This window comes from Phycodurus eques, chromosome 18, assembly GCF_024500275.1.
Source record: "Phycodurus eques isolate BA_2022a chromosome 18, UOR_Pequ_1.1, whole genome shotgun sequence".
NCBI lineage: Eukaryota > Metazoa > Chordata > Actinopteri > Syngnathiformes > Syngnathidae > Phycodurus > Phycodurus eques.
Window position 1 is genome coordinate 4325647 of NC_084542.1, and position 23350 is coordinate 4348996.

At 40.0% G+C, this 23350-nt stretch overlaps 1 protein-coding gene across 3 annotated transcripts; it reads right to left on the bottom strand.

Moving 5' to 3' along the window:
* Positions 1-267: 267 nt before the first annotated feature.
* On the bottom strand, positions 268-23035 carry cnstb (consortin, connexin sorting protein b). 3 transcript variants are annotated; one of them, XM_061705135.1, is made up of 10 exons: positions 22748-23035; positions 19654-20053; positions 17667-17776; positions 11920-11950; positions 11347-11433; positions 11162-11270; positions 9844-9908; positions 8297-8520; positions 3065-3209; positions 268-2479 (listed from the first exon to the last, which is right to left on the bottom strand). In XM_061705135.1, the coding sequence occupies exons 2-10, from the start codon at positions 19742-19744 to the stop codon at positions 2271-2273; spliced, it is 1071 nt and encodes a 356-aa protein (XP_061561119.1). In that variant the 5' UTR covers positions 19745-20053; positions 22748-23035; the 3' UTR covers positions 268-2270. The 3 variants fall into 3 exon arrangements, with proteins under 3 accessions (XP_061561119.1, XP_061561120.1, XP_061561121.1); XM_061705136.1 differs by lacking the exon at positions 22748-23035 and having other exon boundaries at positions 17667-19593; positions 19674-19754; XM_061705137.1 differs by lacking the exon at positions 22748-23035 and having other exon boundaries at positions 17667-17927; positions 19654-19730.
* Positions 23036-23350: the final 315 nt, after the last annotated feature.

Consider the following 23350-nt stretch of genomic DNA (forward strand, 5'->3'; position numbering starts at 1 on the left):
ACTAAGTGCCACTTATCAGAAGCTAACACTTCACTAACACTAATCTGTGCTTCCAAGAAAAATTGGTGCGGCCCTGCTTACCTTTTGGCCTTGATGTAATCAAAGTTTCACTTCCAAGCGCAGAATAACAATTAATGCTGCTGGCAAAGCCACCAGCGGCTAATTTAAACATATCCTTAATACACATTGATCACACAATTGATGGGTGAGCAAACATCGCAACTATTCATACACCCAAAAAAATAAATATTTTGTATATTCCCCTTTAATCACAATACAGTACAGTATAAATATCATTTCAGTGTTCATTATGATCATATTCATCCATGCTGCCAACTTTGTTAAAGAAAAAAAAAAGGAAACCTAAATGCAATTATTTCCTGTACTAGTCATATACTCCCTTGTGGACATACCAAATAAAAGGCAGATCACATAATGCAATACTTGATGGTCAACATTATCCATATTGACAAAAGGCAGTGGGTAAAGGAATATGCTGGCAATATTTTTCACTTTAACCATTGCGATAAAATGTGCAATCCAGGTGAAATATCATTTTCAACCCCTAAATTGTAGATTTTAATTATCCAAACCATGTTGAGGTCATATAAATATACTTTAGTCCTTCATTTCATTGTTATTTAGTTATGTGTATAAGTAAACATGATTTAATTTTACATCTTTGCAATTACGATCACCCTGCATTGGTCCTTTGGTATTCTGATGTAAACCGGACATGCTCATTAATCTAAACACATGAACATGAATTTCAAGGATAAACCTGAAAACCTTGGGCACCTACGAGAACTAAAGTGTACAAAGTACCTGAGTGTGAGGCGGCTGTGAAATGGAAAATATTGCATACATGAAAATTACTTTTGTAGAATGAGGCTTGCTATCAAAATCCTACGGGATGTACGCACTGCAGCACTCATGCAGATTGTTTTGACCCCGATTTCCAGTATTTAATGGGTAAATATGTACATTATCCCATACTTTATTGCCTTTGTAATAACATGCATTTTAGTCCAGGCTTGAGGTAAAACTAATCCAGCCATCCATGTTCTATACCATTGTCTTATCGCAGCTGACTTTGGGCGAGAGGCGGGGTCCAGTCTGGATCGGTCACCAGCCAATCACAGGGCACATCGAGACAAAAAAAACTATTTTCACAGCTCCATTTAGCAAGAATTACGATGTAGACGCATAATTTGCGTTAGCGAAATGTGTCGGGCCAGATGGCAGGTGTTTTAGCGTCTTCAATTGACCTAACATGCATGTTTTGGGTATGTGGAAGTACCTGAAGATAACACAAGCATGGAGAGAACACACAAATTCCTCACAGCGGGGCCTGAGCCGAGATTTGAACCCAGAACCTGACAACTTTGAGGCAGACGTGCTAAGAGATGACACTAAATTTGTATGAATTAAATTGTTGATTAAACTATAATACAAGGTCGATTTTGTCACTCCGGTTCATGCAGCCAGCACGGTTTAGATTCCTGGCCAGCATAAGAGTTTCTAGTCCATTTTGGGCAGTGCTGAAGCACCCCTAAAATGAATCCTAGCACTCCTAAACTTCTGATCCTAGAATTGTCCATACTGGCCAGTAACCGAATACCGTGCCACTGCCGGAATAGGGCTTGTGTCAGAAAGGCCAGCAGGCATTATGACTGTGCGTAACAAAACATGCAAATGACTTGCTGCGCTTACCCCTGATGGGTGCTGAAAGTCACAACAACAAAAAGCTGCATTTTATCACAGGTCAGGTTGTTTTTTTTCCAGAAATTCTTTCTAGAAAGCCAATCTAATGTGTCTGATGCAGATATGCATCAGATATGCAGCCCTGTGCTCGAGCATAAGAACCGAACAGTAAAATGGGTTACAATTGATTAATCGTTCTTAAAAAAACAAACTCATGCAATCGTGAAAGTGACAACTTCCTTATTGTATCAATACAGATCAAATCATAACACAGGCCAAAAGTAATTGGAACAAAGGACGAAAAGAAAAATCCCAAAACTGCTACAAATGATGGAAGTATTTGTTCAAATATGCACACACGTGAAAGTTGCAAGAACCCTTCTGAGGTAAAGGTTTTGTCTACGATAAACGATTCACACAGGCAAGCAATCACCCTTTGACTCGAAAATGTTTACAGCTCTGTGTTTCTCTGACAAATTCAAGCTTAAATTCTTGAGTCTCAACAAGCTCACAACTGTTTGTCTTTGTCTATGACTTCGACTCCAAACGGCTTCAAGTGATGCGTCTTATGTCCAGCGAGGCAGCCATTGTCTGAGCCCTTCGAAGAAACTCCGCACGTTCGTCACGTAGAAGTTGACGTTGAGAGCGAAGTCGGTGCAAATGTTGGAGGACGTGTCCACCAAGGAGCAGTAGAGCCCGGTCCCACCAACGCTGATCACCACGGTAACAAGACACAGCAGGAGCAGGATCAAGCAGGAGTTTCCACCCACTTCGTCTGCATTGAAGACACATGGCGCAGATGTAAGGCGGGATACTGAACGCACAAATTTGAGCATTTTACCTGAATGAGTTTGAAACCCCTGATGGAAGAAGTTGAAAAATACAATGACAACCATATAATCAGAAATAGAACTTGTTGTGATGTGACAGTAGCATAGCATAGTGGCGAAACCACTGCATGAGTCTCTCTCCTGGCTGCTCAGTACAATATGGCTACTAAGCTGACTCAATCAAAAAATGAAACTGTCAAATTAACCACAGCGTACGAGTCACTATCCAGGTTGCTCACTAACCTCCAATATGGCTCAGTCAAAAATGACCCGATAATCATAATAAAAGAAGAAAGTCAGTTACAGTACATCTGAAAACGAGCCGGCAAATGCAGACTTGTCACGTCAAAGGTTGAGTGAACATTTCATTCTGGAACATATTTATTCAATTTCAGTTTTATGATTGAAAAACTGTTTTAAAATGTAAAGATTAATCAGCTAGATGATGTTCAATCTTTGAAGTTCCACTGTAATGCAATTAAAGAAAGAGTCTACGCTTTGATTTAATTTGGCGCGGTTCAGAAGCTAACCTTGTTCGACGCCATCTTCCGGTTCGCTGAAACGGACTTTGCGTTTGGAGTTCATCTTGTTGTCCACGTCGCTGGGGGGCGGCAGTCCATCCAGGGATGCTCTCCTCCTCTTCAGGATGGAAACCAGACCATCGGGGCACAGACTCTAAATTTTAAACACATGCAAGATAATAATGGATAGTCAAAAGTATGGAGGAACGGCTCCATTTTATAGCATAAGAAAGTTTTTCAAAACGTTTGACTGGTTTTATTGTTGCTATTTTATTGTTTTATTTTTGTTGTTTTATATATATATATATATATATATATACGCACACACACATATACCGGTGTATATAAAGAGTTCTTCATATTTCTAATGCTTACGACTGAGTATTTTGGAGTATTTTTGTATTTTCTTTTTTTTTTTTTTTTTTTTTAATCTTTCTTGCACTGTACATTCTGTTAGTGATTTTAGTATGTTGTCTTTTTTCTGTACTTTGTTTTTAAATGCTTTTAATCATGTAAATCACACAGTTACCTTGTGTAAGAGATGCACTATATAAGTAAATTTGCTTTGCCTTGACACAAATAGCTCAGTTTAAATTGATAACAAAACATTTAACATCGTTGATGTGGTTTTCAGTGCTGTAGTAGTTACGTGCTGCAGTACATGTATGATAACAGAAAGACCAGTGCAGTTCCACATCACTGTAAACCACATCATGTCTCGTCACCAATTGTGACTGTTTGAGCGCATTGCACGTATTTACAATAATCATTGGATGAATAATATGAAGAGATAGATAATTACTTTATTCATCCATAAGTAGAAGTCACTGTTAAATTACTAATAAGTCATTCACTGCCAGCCTTCCCAGTTAACATGGATATTTGACTTCTAAAGCCGTCAATGGCAGTGAATGTGATATCAAAAAATCCATTTAAAAATACTCAACATATAATCTATACCCTATTTTCATACAAATAAAATGAACATCATAATTCCAGTGTGGCCTGGAAGTCCAGAAAAAAGTGCATGGTGAGACTATTGATGTAGTATTCATACATACCCTTAAGCCCTGTCAGATTAGGGTTTTAACATTGTCCTTTGTCTGTGAAAGATCCTCTATCTCTGAAATATCTTCCTCTGCATCACTATCACAGTTCAAAATCTGTGATAAAGCTTCTTCAGATGTAAAACTTCTGGAGCTCATTTTTTGTGTGTTCGTCAAAGAGTTGACACGAGAACAGTAACAAGGACAAGGGAGAGAAAGTTCCTCCTCTAACACACACCTGAGTCTCTGGGTCTGAATGGCTATTCAGAGGCAATCCAAATAAAGTACATCAAAAAGACATGCTTATTTTGGATCTGAACAGCTACTTTCCCCACATTAAAGTGTGCGGGTCTAAATGACCCGCAACATCATCTTTGTATACAAACACAGACATTCCACTACACATCACAGTGTTCAGATTTTGCACACTAGTTCATGACCCTAGATGAGGAAAAGTCACGAAATTTCATGAAATAAATAAATTTTAAAAAAGCATAACCAGTACTTTGGCCAACACAAAAACTGAAATGGGTCAAATTGACCCACAACATAATACAAGAGTTAACTGGGGGGAATATTGCTATATTGATGGCTAAAAATAGCCATTCTGTAATGAAGGCCACATCATGCCCAGCAACGCACAGTGTGACCTTTTCACACGTTATGATGCCAACAATGCAAGACATTATGCACTGTATGTGAAAGCTGCTGCCTGCTTGCTGCTCATGTTTTCCTTCATGTTGGCCATCTTATGAAAGAAAAAAAAGCACAAGACTGTAGTGTATATCCATCCATCCATCCATTTTCTGAGCCGCTTCTCCTCACTAGGGTCGCGGGCGTGCTGGAGCCTATCCCAGCTGTCATCGGGCAGGAGGCGGGGTACACCCTGAACTGGTTGCCAGCCAATCGCAGGGCACATACAAACAGACAACCATTCGCACTCACATGCACACCTACGGGGAATTTAGAGTCTCCAATTAATTAATGTTTTTGGGATGTGGGAGGAAACCGGAGTGCCCGGAGAAAACCCACGCAGGCACGGGGAGAACATGCAAACTCCACACAGTCGGGGCTGGGGATTGAACCCGGGTCCTCAGAACTGTGAGGCTGACGCTGTAACCAGTCGCCCACCGTGCCGCTCTGCAGTGTATTGTCTTTTTAAAAGGTTCTTTTTTTTTTTTTTTTTTTTTTTTTTTTTTTTTACTTACTGCTGCTCAACGTGATCGTAGTTCATATGTGTGACTTCTTGACTGGAATTTTATAAAGGAGAAGGTATTATTTTGACGATTCATCTGTATACCAATATACTGTACATCCATTTTGTATACCACTTATTCTGTTTAGGGTCACAGCAGGGGCCAATGTGATTGCGAGGAGTGTATAGAATTTGTATGGATCCCACACCTGTTGCACGAGGTCTGCTGTGTGAACCACTACACTACCAATGGCCCAATGTTTATTGTATTCCATGCATCCATGTGCTAGACCATAGTCGTCAAACTTAATTTTATGATGTGGCGGGCCACATCATTTTATGTGGCCCGCGAAAGCAAATCATGCTCGTCAACTTCCGTGATTTTTGCTAAAATCTGTACCCGAATTCCAAATTGTCATAATAATAAACAATAATGTTGAGATATTGCATTTTTCTGTTACCAAACCCTTCTTCTACAGTAACTTAACACTTGAACAAACTATTATCCTTGTCTTCTGATTTCAAAACTAGTTATCCCTCAATTTGTTGTGTAATGGTAATAATATGATTTGGTGATGATTAAACATTTATATGGTTTCACTGTTCTAACGGCAATCTGGGGGAAATCATAACTACAATGCGGCTCGAGACAAAAAAAGAGTGACTCCCCTGTTCTGGACCGTGTATCCTCATTAGGGTCCTGAGTGAACTGGAGCCTATCCCAGCTGTGTTAAACACCCTGGACTGGTCACCATTCAATCACATGCCACATGGAAAATAACCATTCACACCTACGGAACACACATCTTGGAATTTCCCGTATAAATCCCAAGTTGTTAGCAACCCTGCTAAATTTGAATGATTAAAAAAAAAAAGAATCATATAAAAGGAAGCTTCAAAATCGCCAAAAATCATGCCACTTGCAATTGTGCAGAATAACCACAGATGTGAACGAAGGTGCTCGATTTCTTGTACAGTGAGGGAGGAAGGCCTAATGCCAGATACTGAAGTGTGTCGCTGGGCGGCATTTTAGCCACGCCCACCCACAAATTCTGGAGAACTGAAAGAGTGCAAAAAAGCTCAACGCCAATTCAGTCCAACATGGTTGTCAGTCTTAGCACATTTTCAGCATTTTTTTTTTCAAATGTGTTTAATGTGTGGATTAATTTCTAAACTAATCTCTGACTTCACTTTGCAGGGTTTTTAATTTACCACGTTAAAACTCCACAGTGGAGAGCCTGAGCCAAGATATGAACCCAGGACGCCATGAATGCCAACAAATGATATTGAAAAGGCAGTTTTGGGTAAGACCAACAGATGATAGATACGTACAGTATGTGTGTGACATAATAGCCAACTACACGACTAGATACATATTACACAATTTTGTTTTTTTGCAGGTGTGGATCAACAAAAATAATTTCTGAGTATCGACTGTATGCAAAACTTTCCCATTTTTACTTTGCTTTAACTGTTTACAATTACCATGCAAAGGCACATTTAACATGCTCCCATACTGTGCTTATGTAGGATCTTAAAGAGGACAAATTATGGAAATGTGACTTTTTAATTAGTAATATACTGGGTCACTGGAGTGCCTGCCCACCTTGAACTGTGAATTTAAGTAAATATTTGGTTGCTCTGCACTTCCAGCACTTCCTCCAGAAAAGCATTACCATCTCTCTGTGTCTAATACAATTGGAACTTACTCTCACAATATCATTTAAAAATAGCAATGTACTAGCCAAAAATGTTTTTTTTGTTGTTTGTTTTTGTTTGTTTTTTCCCTTTACGTCTCGGTAAATTGTCCATCATCAGAATCGGAGTCGTCTTTATTTGCCAAGTATGTCCAAAAAACACACAAGGAATTTGTCTCCGGTCATCCTGGTCAAGCTAACCTGCAAAGGTTACATCGAGGCAAGTGGGCTCTTCTTGTTCGTTCAAAAACAATTTATCGATTTTTAAATAATTGCCTATTTAAAAAAAAAATTAAATGTGTAGTTCAAAGGTCAGGATTGTAGCACATGACCACATCAACGCGTTTATAGAGACATTCTAGTAAGATAGATGACTTGCCCCAAAAAATCATTTAAGCAAATTAGTTATTTCAGAAGTGAATATCAAAGTGGTAGCGTTCATCAGTACCATAGATGTTCCTCTCACTTTCAAAGAAGTTGGTGACCGCTGAAATGGAGTCCGGCCTCCTGACTACCATCTCTCCATGTGTTACTGAGTACTTGAGTACTTTTTTTTCCACAGAGTACTTATTTACTTTTTCTCAAGTAATTACTTGAAATACTTTTTACTTTTACCTGAGTCATATTTTTCTAAAGTAACAGTACTCCAGTACAACGTTTGACAACTCTGCCCACCTCCGGTGTGAATAGCTCTTTGTCTATGTGTGCCCGCCGATTGGTTGGCGATCAGTCCGAGCGTGTAGCCCACCTCTCGCCCAAAGCCAGCTGGGATGGGGCCCCGAATAAAATGACAACACAATCCAACCCGTGAACTCATTTTGTGAACTCCAGCGTGTAGAGAGTTGTGCCTGTGAATACGGGTGTTTTAAAATGGAGTTTTCTGTCATTCACCATGGCCACCCTGGCAACACCCAGCCAGAGTTCCACTGGGTTACATAACAGCACTGTGTTCAGCCTGAAGTGCTCATTAGGTACAGTTGATTTCATCCCTGCCCTTGCAGACAGTCCACAACCCTTCAGCCAGGACATGATGTCTTGACGCCTGCTCAGAAACACAGCACACTCCCCTTATGTCTCAAGACTCGGGTGGAGGGCTTGAGATGTTGGAGATGACGTCATGAGGGAGCAAACATTAAAAACAAACGCTTAATGGCTGCGGGCTGGGACGGGGTGGAGTTTGCAAAAATAACATCTACCGTAATTCCATGCACGTGTAAAGGAAGAGCGAAGAGATCAGGGAGTGGATAGAAGGCAAGACGGAAGGAATGAAGGAAGGTAGAAGAGATGAGAAGGTCTTTCCTACCCCATTAGCATGGCAAAGTCTGGCCAGGTCCGTGTCTGACGCCTGGGCAACTCCTGCTGGCCACTCCACCTTCACCTCCTCCTCTTCCTCCTCTACTTCCGTCATTTCCTCATACAGCTCTTCTTCACTTCCACGTTTAGGACGCTTAGCATGACCCGAGTTGGACTTCATTCTTGCCACTTCGTCGTCGTCCTCATCTCTGTGTGTTATTTCATGCTTGAATGCTGTAACAACCCGCAACATTACAACATTACAGCAACTATTCCACAACAACTCCACATACAGATTTGAATGAGATCCATTACAACAACGCTTTTTACAAACAACTCCAACTATGATGTTTTGTTTTTTTTGTTTTTTGGGTGTGAATGGATCCTGGAAATTACACAAAGAGCATTGCAAAATGCTGTAAGCAGGTCGGACTAACTTTTTTGGTCCAGGGCTATATGATTTTTTTTTTTTTATTGAACATTTGTAAGAGGTTATTTGTAGACAAGAAAACAATTTGTGAAATGTATTTTAATCATAAAGTAATCATTAATTTTCACTTTTATTGTACTATTTCTACTGAAATGATTCCCAATTAATAAATGATTCAGTCAAATAAATACAACATGTCAACTGCATATGTAAAAACTATTATTTACAAAACTCTATGAACGATTATTGAAAAACATAAGAATACAGCTTGAACAAAACCTGAATAAAGACATAATTTACCAATTTTGGGGGGTCGGAGTGGATAAATGAATGTAAAAAAATATTACAGGTCTCCTGATAGTGCAAATGTTCGGTGAGCTGGATTCAAAAGCAGAGCAGCACAACCCTGGGCTACAAGATGTTGTGTTCGGATATAAAACAGGACTTTAATGCATAATGGCTTTGAAAATGTTTGAACAATTATTCATTAAAATGTGATTCTTAGCAAATAACAGATTACAGAGCATCACAATTTTAAGTTTAATAAGAATGTTATTTTAAATGATTTATAGCTTTCATTCATAAAGGGTTTTACATTTTTTTTAGTTGATGTTAGACATTACTAGAATGCAAAATGTCACATTGTTCTGAAGAATCTGGGATATCATTGATTTTCAAAATGTAAAAGAACAACATATATAAGATGTATGTTTTTACGAATATTTTTAAGACAAATGAAGGTCTTTTGTGACTTTCTTGTGTCACTTTCAGATCCCCTTCTTGCTTAATTCCCCTTGTACATCTGCATTCAATAAACAAAACAAACAAATCACATGGGCTCAACTGTTCATCAACTGAATATCAGATAAAGAAAGAAACAAAGGAATGAAGTAATCAGCACATTTCTGATGCGGATGTAAATCATATTTTGATGATACTGTATTTGAAGGCAGTTGCTTGGTCTTCTAAAATGTAGCTCCACAAACAAGGGCCACCATGTTTTTTTTTATCAGCTCTGTAACGGTTCAGAATCATACATAAGGTAGCTCAACACATTTGCATGACAATCAAGTTTTGTAGTCCCTTTGTCAACTACATCGAAAGAAATAGTTGGGATTGGCTCTTACCCTGAGGGGATGCCTCTTTCTGGATTTCAATGTCTATTAGCGTTATATCCTCACTCAGGGATGGGCTTAGTCCAGAGACAAAGACAAGGGGAAACCATAAGTATGTAAAAGACAAAGTTAATCAACATGAGCTGATGAAAACAGAAATATGAACAGTCTCAATAAAAGTTAGAGGTCACTGTACTCCGAGTAAGAAAAATCAGTCTGAAGCCCTGTTGTTTGTTTGTATGTGCCCTGCGATGGGCTGGCAACCAGTTCAGGGTGTACCCCGCCTCCTGCCCGATGAGAGCTGGGATAGGCTCCAGCACGCCCGCGACCCTAGTGAGGAGAAGCGGCTCAGAAAATGGATGGATGGACCTTTAAACACTGTATATTGTTATTATTAATCATTAAAGCCACGACCCTACAGGGGATAAGCGGTACACAAAATGTCTGCGAAGACACTGATCGTGTTCATGATGTTTCACAATAATTACCGTATGAGAATGATTTTACAACAGACAGATAACTATATGCAACTTTATTTCTTTAAATCTCTGCAAGCATTTATATTTTAAGTGATCACTTCTACAACATTGCAAGATCATCACAATGTCCATTCACCGGTGAGCTATTTTTCGAACAGGGTCGCAAGGCTATATGTGGCACTCGTGAGCTGCTTTAAACCATGAATAAACAACAAACTACAATCCCAAAACTGTTTCATATAATTTCAAACAAATTTACAACATTACCCTTAAAAAAAGGATTATGAGGGGGAAAAAAATAACCAAATTGTGCAGGTATACGCGGCAAAGGCTCACGTACTGTAAATTCCAAGATGCCATAGAATAATGCTACTTTTCTACAAACCCCAATATATATATTCAAACAAATACGAGATATTTAATGTTGAAACTGATAAACGATTGTTTATTTGTAAATATTAACTCATTTTGAATTTTATGTCTGCAACACTTGCAAAGCTGGGGCAGGGGCAATTTTAGCACTTAGCTACATCACCTTTCCTTTTGAAGTCACTCAATATGCGTTTGGGAACTGAGGACACGAGGTGGAATTCTTTCCCATTCTTACTTGATGTGCAACTTTAGTTGCTCAACAGTCCGGAGTCTCCATTGTCAAATTTTGCACGTCATAATGTGCCACACATTTTCAGTGGGAGACAGGTCTGGCCCGTCTCGTACTCGCACTCTTTTACTACGAAGCCACGCTGTTATAACACACGCAGAAAGTGGAGGCTGTCTTGCTGCAATATGCAGGGACGTTACATTATTATGAGAGATACAGTACAGCATGTGTACAGGCTGTGATGACTCACCTGAGGTGTGTCCCACAGATGTGTCTCAGTATCTCAATGTGTTTCTGATTGTTGTTGTCTGTTTCGGCAGGCAAACGGATGTCAGCATCCTTCTCTTTGCAGCGGCTCTCTGCAAGCACAGACAAGTTTGCACATGGATCCGTATTTTCGCAAAGCGCCAAATTAGACAGCAGTGTTTGCAGTACCCCAGTTCTCGTGCAGGACGGTGAGGTTGAAGAGCACACGTTCATGGTAGAGCTTCTCTAGCTGGAGAAGCTGGATGGCCAACTGGTCTGGTGACAGCCGCAGTTAAAGACAGTCAACCCATTCAAAGCTTCTCCTTTAGGCCTTGTCTCTTGCCACACTTAAAGCAGTAACAGAGACACATGAAATGACGCCGTGTGAGCTATGAGACAAAGTATGGGGAGACGCCCACAGACAGATAAACAGACCTGGAACTGTTTTGATGTGGAATGTACGCAACCCGGCATACCTTCATGGATTTTGCTTTGTGCATTGAGGCACAGCCATGCTAGAACATAAAAGCACCTTCCCAGAAGGTTTAAAGAATATAAAAAAAGGGCCTTCCCTATATATTGACAGAAACCTAACTTCTGTCATTTATCTAATTAAGAGGTGTGGCCTAATATTTGTGTTCATATAGTGAATTTCATTTTCATGTTTAGAGATGCATTGTATGAAGCACGGATGATGGCCACAGGGGTATTTGTACTGTGCAAACTATGCACAAGTACTTCTATTTTGTCTTGAAAGGATACAATCCTCTTGGAGTGCGCAGGCCTCTGCAATCTGAAATGAAAAAAAAACATGTTTAGAATACAGCAATACAAAAGTTGTGATGGATTTTACCCTTGGGACATAAAAAAAAAAAAAAAAAACTTGAACCCTCATGACAGAGCACAATGTACGCTGTCAAATTAGGATGCTCAGCCACGAGTGGATGATTTCATGTGAAATGTATTATATTGCTTCAAAGACATGACGGTCACATGGTGAGGCGAAGCACGCAGACAACCTGGGAAACATTAAGTCACGTGCAACTATTTATAGCACACATTGAAATGTCTGGATAACACACGTTTTGCATATTGTTCTTTTACTATACTGAATGTGAATTAAAACCAAGGTACGTACAAGCATATTGTTGCACCCCTACCGATTATGCATTTATGTGGTTTAACCATTATAAGCAGCTCCCTGAAGGCAACCATAATTACGATGTGGCGCGAAAGACACACAAAAAAAAAAAGCATCCCTTCTCAGAGGCTAATCCGCCGAAGTTGTTCAAAAATGTGATGCATGAAAGCAACAGCAAAGCTCCCCTGTGGATTGTATTTCATCGGTCTTCATCAGTGGCATGCAAAGGTGTGTCGGTGCCCCTTGAATACCAATCGTCAACAGGGCGAAGGGTGCTGACGAATAAAATCCCCGAACGCAAAACATTCGTCAAGGGAGACTTGACGGTTTTGATGCCCACCCAAACTCGTTTGGATGCCGCCCAGAATTATAACTCGATCTGTTAGCACTATAAAGTCATGTGGAGAACTGTTACACAACCAAAATAAATGATTTGACAACTCGATTTTGTATTAAGGCCAAGTTACCAGCAGAAAAATATTAGTCATTAGTCGTGTTGTGTATGGAACTGCAAAATGAATGTGCATTAACACATGATCATGTACAGTAATTTTGTTTGTTTAGTTCGACTTATTATTCCTGCCGTCTCTCCTCGTTTTTGTTGTTTTTTTACTTGTATACTTTAGTATAGAAGTACAAAGTAGTATACTGTTGATCTACATTCCAGCACCTCCTCGCTACCGAAAATATAGAATTTTTGTAAGTTTTGTAAAAATTTACTAATTGTTGGAAATGTTAACTTTATGTGTCTTTAAAACATAAATGAAAACATTGTATTTCATTTTATCTTTGTATATTTTATTAACTTTCCACTAAGTTACTCTTAATCTATGTAAATTCCCATATATTCCTGTTAGGTTTTTTCATACTTTGTCATCTCATTCATCCTTTTCAGGTGAAAAAAAAATGAAATACAAAATACAGTAAATAAATAAGCATATCAGGCAGACAGTAAGGGGGAGTAGTGCAATTTTTCAGGTATGTGGCTATTTTTAGATCGATCTATTTTTAGCTACAGATTTTGTGGCTTTTACCTCTGTATCTCAGCAGTAGGCCACAATGAAAGTGAAAACATCTTGGAGCACTGCTGGAAGAGGTTTTCACTTTTACCGTTGACTTGCTAGTGTTTTTGTCAGTCTTTTAACATCTGCCCTGTGCTCGGTGATTACTCCAAGCAAACAAGTTTCTCAAACATGTAGGCACTTGTCTGAATGTTGCGAATGCGGAGGGGGAAAAAGCAACATGGGAGCGTTTTCACCATGTCACGAAGATATTTTTTGTTTTACTCGAACTGGAGATTATACTGCACATCGGAACCCAAAAACTATTTTTTTCAATCAAAGCAATTTAAAAACACATATTTCATCTTTTGAAACATGAATACATATAATAAGGTGCGCAAAGTGAAATCAGAGCACAATATTAACGAACCAAGGCGCAACATCTTGTGAGGTGACGGCGCGGATGAGCCCGCAAGCCGGGCTGCCCTCCGTGAGCTGACCCACTTAGCTTGCAAGCTTGCTGCTCAGACATGTGGAAATAGGCGTAAAAAAAAAAAGATGCCACACAGTATATATTACAGTGAAGTGTTATTTGATGGAAAGTTGAACAGTGAACAGGGCGTGGTTTCAGTGCATTCAGCGGACACGCACACAACGTTTGAGAGCAGAAACAAAAGCTTGAGTTTTCACTTTCGAAACCTCGTTTTATATACTTGGTGATTTTTGTTTTTTGTTTTTAATCTTTCAAATGTATGTGTTTTGTTCCCAAGGTTTGTCCTATTTTATAGATTATTCAAACATTGAATAGCACTAAATCTTTACGCTCAGTTTCAGATTTGAGTTTTGCCTCGGAAGACTACATTACTGCAAGCCCCAATTCCAATTAAGCTGGGACACAAAATGTAAATAAAAACATTGTACAGTACAATGATTTACAAATCATTTTCAACCAATATTCAATTGAATACACGACACAGACAATATATTTAATGTTCAAAATGTATTGTTGTTTTAGAAAATATTCTCTCATTTTGAATTTGATGCCTGCAACAAGGTTCCGAAAAACACCTGTTTGGAACATTCCACAGGTTAACTGGAAACAGGTTCATCTCATGGCCAGAAACCGACATCATTGCCATTGTCAGTTAACACAGTTCATCAGAATACCTACAACAGTGTGAGTACTAGACTGGCCTGTCAGCAGTCCAGACCTGTCTCCCATTGAAAATGTGTGGTGTGTTATGAAGCGCAAAAAAACGACAACGGCGTTGTACATCAAGCAGAATGTTGTAAGTAGTACATCAAGCAGAATGGGAAAGAATTCCACCTACAAAGCTTCAACAATTAGTCTTCACTTCCCAAATGACTTTTGAGTAATGTTAAAAGTAATGGTGATGTAACACCGTGGTAAACATGCCCCTGTCCCAGCTTTTTGGGGGGAATGTGCTGCAGGCATCAAATTTGAAATGAGTAAATATCCATCCATCCATCTTCTGAGCCGCTTCTCCTCACTAGGGTCGCGGGCGTGCTGGAGCCTATCCCAGCTGTCATCGGGCAGGAGGCGGGGTACACCCCGAACTGGTTGCCAGCCAATCGCAGGGCACATACAAACAAACAAACCATTCACACTCACACCTACAGGCAATTTAGAGTCTCCAATTGATGCGTGTTTTTGGGATGTGGGAGGAAACCGGAGTGCCCGGAGAAAACCCACGCAGGCACGGGGAGAACATGCAAACTCCACACAGGCGGGGCCGGGGATTGAACCCGGGTCCTCAGAACTGTGAGGCTGACGCTCTAACCAGTCGTCCACCAAATACTTGCCACAAAAAACTATCACTTTGAACATTATATATATTGTCTTTGTAGTGTATTCAATTGTATATAGATTGAAAAACTTATAAAATATATATTTGCAAATCGTATTGTTTTATTTACATTTTACACAACGTCCCAATTTCATTGGAATTGGGGTTTGTAGTTAGATAAAGGTGTAACCTATATATGAAAACAGAAAAGCTGTGCATAACAATTGTGGGCTGAGAGAAGATGGAAAATCTATCAGAGCCATTGCAAAATGTTTTACCATAGCCAATATAACCACTGTGTAGTAAGTAGCAGATGTTGAATGGGTAGACAAAAGAAAACAACAGCCACTGATAAAAAAAATAATAATAATGATAATAATTAAAAAAAAAAAAAACATTTGGGGAGAAGTAACGAAGAAACCAAAAACAACTGTTACGTGACATCAGCAACAACACTGAAGCCAGGAAGGAGTAAATGTCATGAACAAAATTTGGCTACAGATACGACACTAGAAGATGCAAACCACTCATTCGCAAGAATAGGAAGGGCAGGTTGGAATTTGAAGTACAGAGGCAAGCCTCAAATTCTGTGACATTTTGTAGACTAATGAGACAACGATTAAACTCTACCAAAGTGATGAAAATGCTAAAGCTTCGAGAAAAGGAAAGATCTGCTTGTGATCCCAAAAGTACAAGCTCAACTGTGAGGTCATGTCATGGCTTTGGCTTTCACGGCTTTCGTGGTTCTGAATTGGGGTCACTCATCTTTCTTGATGGGCAACATGATGACAGCAGCAGTATAGAAGTCTACAGAAACCTTTTGTCCCCCAATTTAAAGAAAGATGCAACAAAACTGATGGGGGAGACCCTTTATTATGCAGCAAGATCAGACCCATAACTCTGCCAAAAGAGCAACTGAGTTTATCAGGGGCAAGATGTACAAGGGTTTACACTAACCAAGTCCACCTCCAGACTTAAACCCTATAAAGCATCTACAGTGTATTTTACCTGCTGAAGAGGAGAGCGAAGGGAACAAAACAAACAACTGAAAGAGGCTGCGTTGCGAGTCAGGAGAGCATCATAATAACAAATGCAAAAGTTTGGTTATGTCATTGGGTCGCAGTTTTGATGGAATTATTGCAAGCAAAAGATTTTCAACGAAATATTCAGTGTTATTTGCTCTCATCTATTTTAAGTATCTCTTCGAACACTTTTTGCTGACCTAAAATTCCCGTATTTCGTTAAAAACAACGCTATCTTGTAAATTGTGTAGCTGATCCAGATTTACAGTGCTTTGAAATAAAAACTGAACTGTTGCCTCACTGTTCCAATAGTTTTGTGGAACACAGATCTTTCTGATGTCAGAGGTTGGACAACATTTTGTAGACAGCCTTGCAGAAGAGACAAACTCATTTTTACTGAACGAGGCCAGGCAACGCCATCGAAGTGGAGGGAAATTTTTAAATATTGTACCAGGGCACCAAGTACGGAGGTGGCCATGGGCTTTTAGTAAAGTTTTTCAGATTTCTTTTCTTTTTTTCTTAATACGTCAGGTCTAAAAACAGATGTCATAAATGTTCAGACAAATGATTTTTTGTGGTTAAGGTAGAAGAATTAGATTGCTTTAATCAAATTAAGACTGTCTGAGGCCACAACATATTTGACAAATGTCAAATGCTTCATTTCACAATCCACCTGCAGGAGGTTTGCTTAAAAGTGTTGCCAACTTTACTAAGCGACTGAAAGCGACGCGGCGTCATGTTCCCTGCCAAGCCAAAATCAAGTTGCCAGAAGAAGGGTAAATATATATATTTTTTAAACTCCGTTTGGCCTGTGTATGTATGTGTGTGTGGGGGGGGGGGGGGGGGGGGGAGCAGAGAGCAGACAACATAAAAGTGAAGTAAGAAAACAATAAAAGATAAAATCGTAACAAACAAATGGAAATGATAGAAATGTCCTTTTCTCCCATTCTGAGACTGCCACACACGACAAAACACATCCAAGCTGAAAAACTGTTAACTGCTATTTGTAACTATTAACTTATCCATTTTGAAACGTGTTTATTTTTGATTCAGTTGATGCTGAAAAGATAAATTTAATGGCAGCCAGGGTTTTAACATTTTTAATGTCTTAATTAGCACCTTTATTGTACTGCAGCTTGCAATCTTTTGAAGTAACCTGTCGGAAGGAAATTATAATAGTTGTTTTATAGTCTACTTCGGGGGTCATTCCTAAGACTGCCTTTTGATATGACATACTGTGAGCGCAACCCTCAACACAATTCACAAACCACGGTAAAGCAACTTAAGTATAGACTACATGGTGTGTATGAGGTGGGGAGGGGGGCCCATCGGGACGCCGATGTATGTAGGCGCAGAATTGCATGCTACGCCCCTGAGGCCAGGCGTCTCAATACGTTAGTTCATACAGTGTAGCTAGATGCATACAGAATGTCACCTGAGGCTTGTTTAGTCTCTTAGTAAAAGCATATGCTCCCAAAGGATTGGAGGAGGGGGTGGGGGGGGGGGACATTGCCCTCTTTCCACACAAAACACCCACCTGGTGCAGCGAGTGTGGCAGTACTGTGTAGTCATTGTTTTCTCCGAGAGACTGTAGAGAGGCCAGCAGCTCTGGGATGAGGCTCGACGCTCCATATCTGGAGACACTTCCTGGAAACATACCAGAAAACAAACACAACTCCTGCAGGACTCACCTGCTGTTTTTCATGTCCAATTCATTATGCGTAGCCTTGCAATGTTTCCCTTCCGACGCGTTTTCAAGTGCAGGAAAATTTGTCTGGTGATGATGATGCAGTGATGTCTTCCGTGATGTCAGAAGTGTGTGTTACCCATGATGAAGGGGCATCTGACCAAACATGCCCCTCATGCAAAGTACGACAAAGTGATGACGCACAAAAAATAAAGTATGATTCACAATGATGGATGCTGACCTTGGGCTGTGAGGCTAGATTAGCATCTTATTATATCTGCTGGGAGTCCACTACTGTGCATGCAATATGCATTTACATTTTGGGATGCATTTTTTTTTATTGCAAAATGTGTGTAATATCTAATACATAATCCATCTCATGAACCCACATTTATTGCGGGAATACGTTCCAGACTCACCCGCCATTTTGCTTAGATAAATAGTTTTGTCACCCCAAATGCATCAAACCATCTAAATTGACAACTGTGACACTCCTTTCACAAATGCGGCTGCGAGGGGATTGCAGTAAGCAAGTATATTGTAAAAAAAATATGAATAATAATAATTAAAAACTAAAAACAATTGGTATAATCTGCAGATTTTCAAAAGTATAAAATACTGTGGGTGACACGGTGGCCATCTGGTTAGAGCGTCTGGCTCATGGTTCTGAGGTCCGGGGTTCTATTCCCGCCCCCGCCTGTGTGGAGTTTGCATGTTCTCCCCGTGCCTGCGTGGCTTTTCTCCGGGCACTCCGGTTTCCTCCCACATCCCAAAAACATGCATGCAAGGTTAATTGAAGACTCTAAATTGCCTATAGGTGTGAATGTGAGTGCGAATGATTGTTTGTTTCTATGTGCCCTGCGATTGGCTGGCAACCAGTTCAGGGTGCACCCCGCCTCCTGCCCGATGACAGCTGGGATAGGCTCCGGCGCTCCCGTGTCCCTTGTGAGGATATGATAATGGATGGATGGATAAAATACTGCATATGTGGAACATCTCATGACCAAACCCGGAAAACACCTCAGCTCCAAATTATGTGGCGCATATAGCTGACGCAACACGCAAAGGGTAGTTGTGACATGAATTGCAGTCCGCCGAGTCGTGATAGTCATTGTGGTCTTTGGTTTCCCTTTTGTACGGGCCAGTGTGTCAGATGAGGCCCACATTACGAGTGTTACTGTTTTCTTTGTAAGTTTCTGTGTCGATCAACCTTTTGATTAGTTTGTAGCTTTTTGACTCTGTTGAACTAACCATTTGTACAAAAAAATAATAATAATAATAATAAATCTATTCCCATGTATTTCAACTAGTGGCCTATAACTACCTAGAGTATATTTAAACAAGATTGACTTAACTAAACTTCATGTCCTGAGACATTGTTTTAGATGCATGCTTTCAATTCAATTTAAACTACATTAAATTCAAAAAGAAAATGGTTAAAATGTTGTCATTTCAGGATTTTTTTTTTTTTTTTTTTTTTTTTTTTTGCTGTGCTGTACCAAGATCTACCAACACACACACGCACGCACATAAACACGATCTATTTCGCTCGCTCTTTCTCGGTTTGTCGCTTACATAACATACTGTAGCTTACCATCTCCAGCTGTGTGGTATATTATAGGCATACAGCCAAGAGTATTTGTCTGGGGCTTAGTATCATCCTTGCGCGTCTTAATGCTCTGGTTGCCTTGTGCACTCTTAAAGGGGGCAGCGTCATGGTGATAAGCTTCCAACCAGCAGTTCTTTGCAGAAAGATGTGATTCGCTGTGTCTACCCACTTCATAAATGAGAAACTGTCTGTCAGGGTAATTATTAAGTATATGTATAAGTATTGTACCTGAGACACTGCTGACGCACATATCATCGTCCTTCTTCTGGAGAGTTGCAGTATCTGGACCTTTGGGCGGGCCAGTGTTCTTGTTCCCCATCACCTCTTTCACCTCAGCCAGCTTTTCTTTAATGTAAATGTCCCGCCAGCCAGAATTTGTTTTTGTTTTTTTTCCTCCGTAATCGTCTCTGGTCCGGTGTGACGTGTAGCTAAGTAGCTATTAAGAGTTATTCCTTTCCAGAGAAAGTGTGTGCCACAGTCATGTGTCGTACTACACAACAGAAGAGGTCTGAGCATGGGATTTAATCCTCAGTGGCCAAGCAGGGAGAGATGTGCGACGTCTTCCACAGGTTACTCAGAGTTCAGAGGTAGACGCATTAAGCAGCTTCCTTTAATTGTTCCCAGCCACCTGTTGGAACAAAACAAAAAAATAAATAAAAATAAGATGATTTTATTCTGTTTAAAACCTGAACATTTCTGTTTGCCTTGGCACATGTCGATCGTTTTAAGAGGGAGAGGACACACGAGCAGAGAAAGTGAAGATTGCATCTTTGCATCGCGTTGCTTGTGAAACGGCGCTAATGCCACAGATTAAATGAGCTGTTTTGTGTCTCAACTAAAGCATGGCTGCTCGCTGAGGCAAAGAGTCGCGCTCCCTTCTTCAATGGCGTCAGCGTGCTCAATCTTGTTTATGATTCATTTGCTGACTTGCTCTGACCTGGATTAAAAGAGACAACTAGCATGATTATTACTACTGCTTTAGTATCGTGTCACTTTTATTTCTATTTACTATTTCAAGGCTGACTGTCATAGGTGTTTCTCGTCCATCTTTCTGGGTGCTGAAGCAGCCCTCAAATCACTCCTAGAACCCCTAAAATTTGAGGGATCAAAAAAACATTTTTTTTTAAAACTGTATTTCCTTTTCAAACAACGTAGAAATGTGAAAAATCACAGGACATGGTTGTAAAATAATATTCTTAAAAGAGAAGTAGAGCAAATACTAATAATAATCTCCTTTAAGAGGCAGATTCTTTGCAAAAATATGTATTGTATTCCAGTGAAGTATCAGAGTTCTTAACTCTAGGTTTATTTAACGTCACAGAACTCATCGGTGACGTATCTGCAGGTAAAAGAAATTACAATAGCCCCCCTATTTACATGCATGTTGCTTTATAGCGTAAACCTGAAAAGGAAGGGGTTCCTTGTCTTTCATTTTAAAGTTACACCTTAATTAAGATCATCAGGATATTACTTCTAGTGAGGAGTCATTTTAAAGTCTACACAGACCTGTCATTTACCGACAGAGTCCTTTTTAAGATCTGCCTCTCACACGGCCTGACGCCATTTCACACACTAAAAGCTTGTCAACGCGAACGTCACGACTTCCTGTCTCTTAGCATTTAGCGCAGAAAGGATCGGTTACAGCTGACATGATGCAGATGAATTACATGTATGCCTGTTGACATTTCGAGCCCCGTTGCGACACAATGTTCTCGCTGCATTTATTCCACATGGGAAAACGGAATTTTATTACATGGAATGAGAATGGAATGCCGGGAGCAGGGAATGACTCGTAATATATGGAGAATTATGAAGCAAGACAAAAAAATGTGAGGATAAGCAAAATAGAAGACGGATGGACGGCATACCATGCTACATAAGGATTACAAATTTTCTCCGGTTTCTTCCCACATCCCAAAAACATGCATTAATTGAAGACTCTAAATTGTCCGTAGGTGTGACTGTGAGTGCGAATGGTTGTTTGTTTGTATGTGCCCTGCGATTGGCTGGCGACCAGTTCAGGGTGTAGCCCGCCTCCTGCCCCATTGGTGGCTGGGATAGGCTGCGGCACGCCCGCGACCCTAGTGAGGAGAAGCGGCTCAGAAAATGGATGGACGGATGGATGAAAATACAGCACGCGTCCGTGCCTCAAAAGTGGTTTGCTCCACGCGACCCCTCGGAACTGTGAGCGCAATCTGCACAGAGCATTAGGCTGACTACCAATGATAGACAGTCATGTTGTAAGTACCTGTCTTAAACCAGGATATGTGGAACATTTCTTAACTTCTACCACTCAGCAGTAACACACTATTTTCATGACCATTTCTCATTTTGCTGCATTTAGTTGTAGCTCATTGTTTATGTTGTTAGGTTGGCGATACCTGGCATTTTTAGGTGGTCAGAGAAAGCGCCACTGTCCTCGGTTTGAATGCTGCCCTCAAAACCTCAGACTGCAGATTCACCCCTGGTGGGAGGCGCAGGGAGGACTTGGAACCTCCACACCATCAAGCCGCGGCCAAGTTTCAAAGCCCGAACCTCAGAACTGTGAGACCGACGTGTTAACCACTAGCGCTCATGTTTCGCTGCTGGCTGCAGTAGTTTGTGGAAATCAGTCAAACATTTATTACGGGGCATGACAACTGGCTAACTTGATTGACTAACTTATTTTTTATTTTAAACGGATTGCAATGTGAAACCCTCTATTTTAACGTTGCATACAAGGCATGCGCACAGACATTTTTGGAGCCAGGTGCTCAAGCCAATAAGAGGGTACTCATCACCAAAATGATTTATATAATCAAGAAAAAACAGTACTATGTATTTAACATTTATATATACCAATTATTTGGCCGGATGATTTAATCGGCCAATTTTAAATCTTTCTAAAATAATCATAATATCGGCTGGATGTTTGCTCATTTTTGTCCCACTCCAATGTTATATATATCTATTGATGAATAAAGACAAAATGGGCTGCAACCAAACGGTCATATTTCTCTTCCGTTCAGGGCGTCGGGGTAGGTGCTTGAGCACCACCTACTGACTATGTGTGCACGTGCCTGCTGCATACACATGATAGCCTTTCTTATACATTCTTTTTTTTTTTTTTTTTTTTTTTAATTATTATTATTTGAGGCTGTCAGGTGCGCCGTTGGAGCCTCCTGCGCAGTGCCCACGCGTGAATAGTGTTGAAGATGTCATATGCTTCTAATGACGTTCCTGTATATAGCGTGACATCGCTCCACTGAAACCCAAACGCACTGGCTCTTGTATGTATAAATTAATAACACATCTGGCGAGGATGAAGACATCATGTACTCACCGCTGCGACGTGCGTGCACAGCGTCTCGCGGAAAGAAAAGCGCACGTCTCGGGCGTCTCGGCTTCTCTTTGGATGCAGGGGAACATCAGCCTTAAGTGTCGTCATGCGCCTCTCCCACACGCTCTTCTTGTTTAACCCTTCCATCCGGGGAATTTGTTGCCTCGTTTCAAAACGGCAACATCTCTTTTCCCTTCATGCAATTGGAATTTTATTTTATTTTTTTTCATATCGTTCGTTTCGCTCGTTTTGCGTGTCAGAGGTTACGTAAAATCTGGAACAAGTCATAGGATGACTTAATCCAGTATGGTGCGCCTCAGAATACCAGGAACACCTCGTAAACATTATACGTGTGATAGTTGTTGCATAATTGAAAATAACACTGAGGTTTGGTCTGTTGATTATTATTAGTCTATATTTATTGTGTTATATTTATTCTAATTTACAGCATAAATGAGAAGTCCAATCAGCTGACCTTTAAAATTAAATTATAAAGTTTTATTTAATTTTAAATTATAAAGTTTTATTTAATTTGTAAAAAAAAAAAAAAAAAAAGATAACTAACAGAAACATTTACAGGATATGTAAAGTTTATTTAATCAAATT

Excerpts from the sequence above, each read along its gene's own strand:
- cnstb (XM_061705135.1), bottom strand. The coding sequence starts at position 19,744 with ATGGGGAACAAGAACACTGGCCCGCCCAAAGGTCCAGATACTGCAACT. Across the intron at positions 11,951-17,666 it reads TGCCACACTCGCTGCACCAG|ATTGCAGAGGCCTGCGCACT; the intron begins GTGGGTGTTTTG and ends TTTTCATTTCAG. Across the intron at positions 11,271-11,346 it reads CGTCCTGCACGAGAACTGGG|AGAGCCGCTGCAAAGAGAAG; the intron begins GTACTGCAAACA and ends CTGTGCTTGCAG.